Here is a 10,000-nt window from a genome sequence, read left to right as displayed (position 1 = left end):
CACCCATCCAGAATAGGATGCTCTCAGCACCTCTAACACATAGAACAACATAGTCCAACCAAAAACCTACATCTGGTACATAGTGTATGTCAGTCTCTAACTGGCTAGCACTGCAGTCTAGCACTGGTACGCCTCCAGTGGAATAGAACTATATGTGACATTATAGATTGCTTGTTTGATTTGGAATGAACTGGAATTGGATGGTGATGTAAATATGTACACACGTAGATGCAGGTATAAGGCCTGAAATTTGGTCAGAGCTGAGGGAGGCCAAACACAACTATACAGTTTACCAACATCTCAATCTTGATTAGATATCAAGTTAAGTTTATCCATCTCTATAGAGTTTATTTACCCATCAACAGTATATCCATCTGCTAATGGAATAAACAAAATACAACTTAAGATTTAAGATCCACGCCATTGCAAATTGGCAATTCACAATTTTTCAGTGTGTGCTACATTGACCATTGAGAAACTCTTGAGTATTGTCACAGGCCTTTTTATTGTTAACATGAATACATTCTGACAAAAACCTGACAGTTAAGACTGATGAGTCTGAGGAGTTTCCACCTCCCCTTGTTTACTAAATTTGTAGCTTACCCCCACCCCTGATTTCGCCACTAGACCTCTGTGTGTGCTGCATGTTGCAAGTGCCGCATAGGAAAGTGTTGCATAACAGTTTGTGAGAATCTGCTTATTTTTTTTATTTTTTTTATTTCCCAGGTATATGTTCCACATCAGCATTATTCTCCAAGGTTCCCCAGGGGGGCTGTGTGTGGTAAACAAACCTGCTTTATAGACTTGTCAAGGACCTCCAAATTGCAGGCATTGCAGTTGGCTGGTTTATATCCTGAGCACATCTCAAGCATACACGACGTGTATATTAATCATTAGTCAGTCAGAGAATATGAACAGTTATGTCTTTGATCCTGAAGCAGCTCCATGAGTTTATCTGGATATACAGTATGTACTGTAGGCCTATATACAGTATATGTGGAGCAGCAGCTGCTGAGTAATCATTTACATAGGTGCTGTTCTCTTGGCAGCATTCCACCTATGTATTCATGATAGAGGGGGGACATGGGTGTGTGTGTGTGTGTGTGTGTGTGTGTTTGTGTGTGTGTGTGTGTGTGTGTGTGTGTGTGTGTGTGTCTGTCTGTCTGTCTGTCTGTCTGTCTGTCTGTCTGTCTGTCTGTCTGTCTGTCTGTCTGTCTGTCTGTCTGTCTGTCTGTCTGTGTGTGTGTGTGTGTGTGTGTGTGTGTGTGTGTGTGTGTGTGTGTGTGTGTGTCTGTTTGTGTCTGTGTCTGTGTGTGTGTGTGTGTGTGTGTGTGTCTGTGTGTGCATGTGCGTGCATGCGCGTGCATGCGCGTGCATGCGCGCACTCACTAGGCAGGGACAAACAAAAAAAGACAGTTGTGATTGACAGTTGACAGCGCCGATAAGTTTCCATGGCAACAGTCTTCTTTCACAGCATTCTCATTCCATCCATCCAGCTGTGCACGAGGATCCACATCTACTTTTCATGATGCCCATATGACAGACTTGTTCCTGTGTTTTGTAAATCCTGTGTGTGTGTGTGTGTGTGTGTGTGTGTGTGTGTGTGTGTGTGTGTGTGTGTGTGTGTGTGTGTGTGTGTGTGTGTGCGTGCGTGCGTGCGTGCGTGCGTGCGTGCGTGCGTGCGTGCGTGCGTGCGTGTGGCCGTGCGTGTGTGCGCGTGTGTGAGCGCGTGTGTGAGCGTGTGCATGCATGACAGTGGTATTGAGGAAGTCATGTCATTATGTCCTGCTTAACATTTCCCCTCACATGTCAATTAAGCAAACTTATTTCCTATAAATGTTTTTATTACAAATCTACCAAACGTTTAGTCTCTCCCCCTCTCTTCCTCTCTCTTTGTTGGTCTCTGTCTCCTTCTTTCTCTTCCCCCTCTCTTTCACACAACTGACATCACTCAATGTTTCTGGGCAGCACTCAGTTTAAAATCGGAATAAAACAGTAACGCAATAATAATAACAATAGTATAATAACAACAACACCAATAATATAATTGTGTAATAATAATAATAATAATAATAATAATAATAATAATAATGGTGTTGTTGATGATGATGATGATGATGATGATAACAGTACTCTTAAAGGACCAGTTCAGTCAATTTCAATATGCTGTTGTATTGCTCACGCTACACTTGACTTGTCAGTACCCGGTGATGCCACATTTTTCGGCTCAGCCCTTTCCGAGATATGAGCTATTCTAATGGGGGCAGCGTTTGTTTACATTTTTAAAAAATGTAACATAGGCCTACTCCAAATATTTTCCCAAAAGGTACCGCTATTTGCTAGTTGTCTGCTGATGTTGTATAACCTTTTGGATGTTTTTGGGAATAAATAAAAATGTTTTTTTGAAATGTAAACAAAGCGCTGCCCCCATTACAATGACCAGGATCTCGGAAAAGGCTGAAGAAGAAGAAGAAAAAAATATCAGGTACTGACAAGTCCAGGGTAGTGTGAGCATTACAACTGCATGTTGAAATTGACTGAACCGTCCCTTTAACAATAAAATGTTTTTCTTGCCTCTAGAGCACGATGAACTTGCCACCTGACAAGATGAAGCTCCTGAGCCAGTACGACAATGAGAAGAAGTGGGAGCTGGTCTGCGATCAGGTAGGACACGCATCACTTCAAACCCAGAACCACAGGGATCAGTAGTGATTTTTGTCTGGCAAGTTGCTCTAGGCCTCGTCCTTGTATGATCACCAGACCAGGTACTTGCCCAAGCCCACCAATCACAACGCACTTTTTTTTTTGGACTTTGGCAAGACTGTGGAAACAGCAGAATGCCTATGGGTAACAAAAAGCAGTCATTTGATTGGTCAAGGCAGTGCAGAGGCAATTTGAACCATAATGGGGGACAGCCCTCAGCCAGCTAAACTGAGCGATTCCAGACTAATATTTTCATGTTTTAGTCTGGCTCACCAGGCTGGCACTACACAATTCCGAAAAGCTGATCTGAAACCTAGGGATGTTAGGGACTTTAATTGTTTGCAAATTTATGGACAAGACAGTGTGGAGAAGACATTTTGAAATGGCAGGAATCGAACCCAGGATGGATTCAAACCTGTATCCCTTGTATGGACAACTTGCCCGTCCATTGAATGGGTGCATTAGGGCAGCACACCACAGCACTCCCATCATCAGACATACATTTCATCAGGACTTTGTGAGGATGAGGTCATAAAAACATTACTAGCTCACACAAGGTATGCAGGAGGCAGACTGTTGTATCATGTCTTTGATTATCTGGTAAGTGAGCAGTTATTTTAGACAACATCAACTAGTTTTGACCCTAGTAGATTTACTCGACTTTGTTTCCTTCCTGTCAACCATACAACTTTGTCAAAAGCGGTTAATCAGATGGATGTGATGCCCAATTAAGGACTTTTTTGTAGGGTTATTGGAATGGAAGTGAGGCCCCACATACAGTGTTCTGTATCCCATTTCCACCAAGGTAATACTTGCGCTGTGTCAGAGCTAGTGCCGAATCTTGTAACAGTTCTTTTTTGTCAGTACAAGGATATCTAGCCTTAGCCCTGGAAAAGCCATTTCCATTGAGCCATCAGAATTTCGCCAAACCAATCAATGTGAATAGAGTGTTTCTAAGTGATGACATCAGCTAATGGCTAATGACCAAACGAAAATGATTGAGTAAAGTGAGTTGAACTTCAGCTAGCCTACATGTCCAGAAAGAAACATGTTTTTCTTTTTTTCAATTCAGCAATACCAGACCGGACCTCTGTAGGAAATGAAGGGTAGTATGAGTGGGTGGTTACCACGGTTACTCTCCTTGTAGGTGTCTTGGTGTCCTTTGCTTTCAGAAAACAGAGGGCTATTTTGCTCACAGAAAAGCAGAAGTCCATACAACAGACAGAGAGAAGTGCTCTGACGGAACATGAAGATTTCTTAGATATGTGCAAGAGACAATGAAGCTGTGAAAACCATTGCTTAAAAAAGACCAACAGCAGTCTGAAAAAAACCTTGTCAGACTCCTTCAGCGAAAGAAGGGGAATCGCAAACATTTGATAACCACCTCTGGTTTCTCAAGGGGTCAGAAGTGAGCTTCTCCTCATTTCCTTCTCTTTTTTATGTACCTCGAAGTCTAATTGCTTAAAAGGGCACAATGTAGGATGACGTAGTTTGTGTGGTGCCCGTGGCATGCCTGTCTCAAAATCTACACCGTCATTATAAACTGCTGTTTAAATGAGCTCGCTTTGAGAATATTTTTCATCACAGAATGCCAGCAGTTGATACAAATCTGAATGCAAAGCTATTTTTCGTATGAGGAGTGATGGAAATGTTTCCGACAACACTCTTAGCGGACCGCTCTGTCAAAAAGTTGCATTTGGAGTTCTCAGCAGACGGACCGTGAAAGTGGTCGCGAGAGTCATCGTTCACTTACAAATCGCTCAAATAACCATCGGCTGACTTGGGACAGTGATTGATTAAACTTTTAGTCTTACATAGAGCCCCTTAGCCTAGAAATCTAGACGCCCCTACAGGACGCCAGGCTTAGAGCCCCTTTAATAATGACTAAACTTAAGGGAACACTTATTTTTATTTTTGCCCAAGAGGTTTGAGTAAGTTGAAAGAGGATTTGGCTCTCATTAGAATTACTACTCTCATTAGCATAAAACACACACACACACACACACACACACACACACACACACACACACACACACACACACACACACACACACACACACACACACACACACACACACACACACACACACACACACACACACACACACACACACACACACACAGCCATCAACATATCTCACATACATGTATCAAACATATTTTTATTCTGGTCTGACAAGACAAGTCACACTCTAGATCCCTTTCATCTCTTCACCTTGGACCTCTGAGTGACGTCCACACACGCTCATGCATCTGCACAGGGCCCTACTCGCTGATGTAAGCATGATGTCAGTGTGTGCACTGGTGTTGCTTGGGTGAGGGAGGGGCCAGGCCTGACGAACGGAAACCAGAGCTGCGGTGACAGTTAGCTTCCTGTGTCAATATTTTTGTCTCCATGACGACTTGGGCCGCGTTTCGTGGAACCACACAACGTTGACTGAACAAATGCATATGAACGAGCTAGCTGCCACCTCAATCTAATGTCTGTGCTGAAAAGTGTCACTATTTCGGCTCATTGAGAGGGTGAACTCTATTCTAGTTTTATAGTGAATTCTATTCTGGTGTCTATTCTCTCTCTCTCTCTCTCTCTAAAACTCTCTCTCTCTCTCTCTCTCTCTCTCTCTCTCTCTCTCTCTCTCTCTCTCTCTCTCTCTCTCTCTCTCTCTCTCTCCTCCACAGGAGCGCTTCCAGGTGAAGAACCCACCCTCAGCGTACCTGAACAAGATCCGAGCCTTTTATCAGGAGCAGGGCGGAGTAGCCCGCAGAGTGAGTGTCCCAATTCCACATAGTTATCCATCCCACTGTGCTCTCTTGCACTGTCCCAAATACCATAAAACTACCACCACTATCTCCTCTCACACCCACCCATGCCTTAGACACCATCACCATCCTACCTCCAAGCTCCACAGTCGCCGTTGCATCTCACCACCTTTCCATGCTTAAAATCTGTGCGTCACATTTGTCTGCCTACACATCTGCGCCCGTCTTCCCCTACCCCCTCTCACTCCTCCTCTTCCTCATCCACCCACTCCTGTCTCCTCTTACTCCTCCACCCAATAAACATCAAACTCTCATGGCCCCCACATCTCCCTCTGTGAGCAGGAGTCAAGGTGTTCATGCCATTATGCTAACTCCCGTCCTCCCTTGTGCTTGTCACCTTGTGATGATGTCGCAAGACGCCATTGACGACGACAGAAGTTAAATTCAATATCTCGCAGAAATGCTCTTCAAAGGTCATTTCCTCATTTGCAATCATGATGTTGATTGGAGGAAAAGTCGACCAAAAGTTGTTGCGGCTAGGCTGACAGCGATGAAATTGAATTGTTTTCTCCACAGAGACGGGGCGTCATGTCAGCAAAAAGTGCAAGGTCACAAGCACACAGGTCGAGGACGGGAGTTATGATAATGGAATGTACACATTGTGTTGAGATGTTTTTTTTTTTTCACTTTCGCTGCCCACACTGGTACTTGGACTTTTCCCACCCCCTGTGGCTACCTTCTTCCTGTTCTCTGGTCAAGTTCCACTAAGTGCTGTGTGGGTTGCCTTACTGTAAGTCTGGGACATCCTCTCTTGTGCTGTATAGCTGCCTTTCAAAGTTTAGATCTCTGGAGCGTTCAGATTTAAAAGTCCATTTACAATGCATGATTGCAGATACTGTATCGTCATAGTTGTCTAGTGGTCATGCCAATCAGCTGAAGCTTGGACCTTGGCACTGTGAATTTGCACAATATCTCTGAAATCTCTGATAATGTATTCGGATAATGTATTTGAACATTTTAGCAATAACTGGCCTTATTGTAAGCATTTAGCATATTGGTGATCATGAAAAACAGTAACCTTAAAACCACAAACATTACTCAATGACCTTAGTTGAACCCAGTAGTGTCAAACAACACTCTTGGTGTAAGGATGAAACACAAGCAAAATTAAACGTACAGGTTGACCCTGCCTCCCTGTGCGTCTCCTCATGTACAGGCTCTAAATTAGCACCAGACAACCGGCCAAATGCAGGTGGAATTTCAGTTTGGCTGGTAGTAATCACTCAAAATAATGGAAAAAGGAGGCGCACACAAGACTTGTGTGAAAAAGTGTATCGAAGCCGAAAATATACAACAGAAGTCTAAGGATTAACTGGAGAGTTAATCCTTAGACTTCTGTTGTATATTTTCGGCTTCAATACACTTTTTCACACAAGTCTTGTGTGCGCCTCCTTTTTCCATTATTTTGAGTGATTACTACTTTTTTGGGAGTGCTCGCACCAAGCAATACACGAGCATTAAGTTCAAGGCGCAGACGCCGACCTTTGTTGGTCTTTTTGTCAGTTTGGCTGGTAGAAAATACCATCTGACTAGCCACTTTGACCCATTAGCTATTTTGGCTGGTGATGAAAAAAGTTAATTTCAAGCCCTGCTTACGTATGCCAACCATTTTGATCCCCACACGTTACACTGTATTTTTCCCTTTTTCGAAGTGTATGACCAAACAAAATCCAATAAGGTATGCATACATCAGCAAAAATAAAAAATAGCATGCGATGACCCATAATTGAAAACACAAGGCGCACTACAACAAAGCAACAAATGAACAACAACAGCAGCCCAGGCGGCACCTCTGAGCAGGGATGGACTGGGGCCGAAAAAAGTGCCCGGGCATCTGTAGCATAGACCAGTGTTTCCCAACCTTTTTTGTCTTGCGTACCCCCTAAGCCTTTTTGTCATACCATGAGTACCCCCTCACTCATGCTCTATATCCCAATGTGACTATGCTCCATACATTTTTTCATTTTCCCAAGTACCCCCTATGTGTGCTCGTGTACCCCTAGTGGTACACGTACCCCTGGTTGGGAAACACTGGCATAGACACGCCCCCAACACATACACTGGCCATTGTCATAATATACCTCGACTGGCTGAATCCACTATCTAAATTGACGATGGAACAATGGACCTCACCCTCTAATTTGTGGGCCAATCCCCAGGAAAGCAACCACCACAACAACAGTATCGGCCCCTGCGGACTTCCGGCCCACCGGGGAAAATGCCCTGTATACCAGATTACCAGGCCAGCCCTGCCTCTGAGTCACCTTGTTTGGCACGTGTGCCTCCTTTCGGCCCTTCAGCATGTCATTAAGTGGCTGGCCAGCAGGACACGGGTAACTGCTGCGCGTGGGCACCAATAATCACCAAGCGCTACACACACAGCCACTTGTTGCATTATGAATGAGCCGCTCTAATAAAGTGGCCATTTAAATTGGAGCATTACTAACGGCCGAACAAAGGCATGAAGGAGGGGACGACTTGAACAGGCCCTCTGGCACCTGCTGAGTAATTGCTCCTCCCGTGGGGGTGTTTGACCTGGTTAGCCGGCCCCGGGGGCTGGGCATAGCAATCACTATTCATCTCTATCTTGTCATTGTGTACTGTGTAACGCCATCATCATCACACACCCTACATTTCACCATCTCTCTGCCCTGTGCTCATATGCCCTCTATGCATCATACCCTAATTTTGCCATCTTTCAAATTCATACCCTTATTGTCTCTCTCTCTCTCTCTCTCTCTACACAAACACACACACACACACACACACACACACACACACACACACACACACACACACACACACACACACACACACACACACACACACACACACACACACACACACACACACACACACACACCCGTAAATTTCACCATCCATCTTTTCTCTCTGTACGTCACCATCACACCTTAATTTGGCAATCCTCATATTTTTGTTGTCTCTTACCCAACCCCCTACCCTCACACCCCAATTTCACCATCTCCCCTGTTCATCTTCACCTTTTCTCACTCTTTATCCCCCTTCCCCCAAGCTCATAACCCAACGTCCCATTTTTCTTGTTTATCTGCCTTCGCAAACGGAATTATCTTTTGTGATTGGTCGATGGGGTGACCATTCATTTCCTGGAATTGGACAAGCGCCTATCGGACGCGTTTAACTTTTGGTAACTTTCTTCATTTGGAATGTCGACGGTATCTAAGGGATGACATTGTAGGAATTATGCACATGATCTACGGAAAATTAAATAATCGCACTGTCAGCATTCTAAACGAAGATTCTAGATGCATAGTTACACACATCCTAGAGTGAAGTGTCTATCTTGCTGACTAGATTCTGGTGCAGTTAGCACGGCTTCTACAACTTTACAGACAGTAATAGATAAAAAAAATACCCTGCCTACCCTAATGGCAGATAAACGGGATAACGGCCTTCGAGGTCCACCGGTTCGACAAAGTTAATTTCTTGGCGAAGGCAACTCTGTCTCCATTCTGTGCGCGTCGCCGGAGTTCTAAGCCCTCCACCTCACCATAGCTCTGTGGAACCAGTCACCATGTCGGCCATTATCCTTTACTTATCTGATTCTTTTCTCTTTACTCCCCATTTACCCAACTGTTCTGCTCATTCCCATCCCGTCCAATATCCTTTCCCCACCCCATCTTCTCTACCTCCATCTACTCTTCCCTCTAATCCCCTCTTTCTCTCTCTCTTGCCTTTCTCTCTCTTTCTCTCTCTAGTTTAAGAAGCGGGTCCAGGAGTCCACACAGGTGCTGCGAGAGCTTGAGATCTCACTGCGTACCAACCACATCGGGTAGGTGACCAGGGATGGGCCATTGGCATTCATTATTTGTGATCTATAGTGCCACATAGTTCAAATGGCCATGTTTCACCTGCTCAGTTCAATCAAATGATCATTCAATCAGCCAATCACCTGGCTGAATTGGACAGGTAAATGGGAATATGTGAAATTGGAATTCTTTGGCACTGGATGGTAACTGATGAATCCATTTTGCCCATCACTGTAGGTAAACAGGCCACTACCTTGAGACCTTAGCCTTCTTAGTTACTGTTTTTTTATTGTTTGTGCTCTTGATTGTTTACTTGTGTAGTATTTTGATGAGTGAGCTCTGTGCAGGTGGGCTCAGGAGTTTCTGAACGAGGAGAACCATGGCCTTGACGTGCTGGTGGACTACTTATCGTTTGCCCAGTGTGATATGCCGTAAGTCTCTTGAATTTTTTTAAAAAATGTGCTATTGTGTGTGTTATTGTCCACATATGTGTTTAAAATGTGTGTGCATGAAAGTGTGGGTGTGTTAGAGACCCTTTTTCTATGTAGCACTTCTGCTGACCACATAAACAGCAGCAGGCCTATCAAAGATACCTAAATGACTGTACCGTGTGTGTGTGTGTGTGTGTGTGCGTGTGTGCGTGTGTGCGTGTGTGTGTGTGTGTGTGTGCGTGTGTGTGTGTGTGTGTG

At 44.3% G+C, this 10,000-nt stretch overlaps 1 protein-coding gene across 1 annotated transcript in view; it reads left to right on the top strand.

Moving 5' to 3' along the window:
* Nucleotides 1-10,000, top strand: part of fmnl1a (formin-like 1a) — a 48,633-nt gene that overhangs the window by 5,437 nt on the left and 33,196 nt on the right. The window contains exons 2-5 of the mRNA XM_063191838.1: nt 2,581-2,664; nt 5,383-5,469; nt 9,261-9,334; nt 9,659-9,742. Coding sequence (XP_063047908.1) covers nt 2,581-2,664; nt 5,383-5,469; nt 9,261-9,334; nt 9,659-9,742 — 329 coding nt within the window. The remainder of the gene's footprint in view (nt 1-2,580; nt 2,665-5,382; nt 5,470-9,260; nt 9,335-9,658; nt 9,743-10,000) is intronic.

This window comes from Engraulis encrasicolus, chromosome 2, assembly GCF_034702125.1.
Source record: "Engraulis encrasicolus isolate BLACKSEA-1 chromosome 2, IST_EnEncr_1.0, whole genome shotgun sequence".
Taxonomy (NCBI): Eukaryota; Metazoa; Chordata; class Actinopteri; order Clupeiformes; family Engraulidae; genus Engraulis; species Engraulis encrasicolus.
Note: the sequence above shows the minus strand (reverse complement) of the source record. Positions and strands in the feature narration are given on the sequence as shown.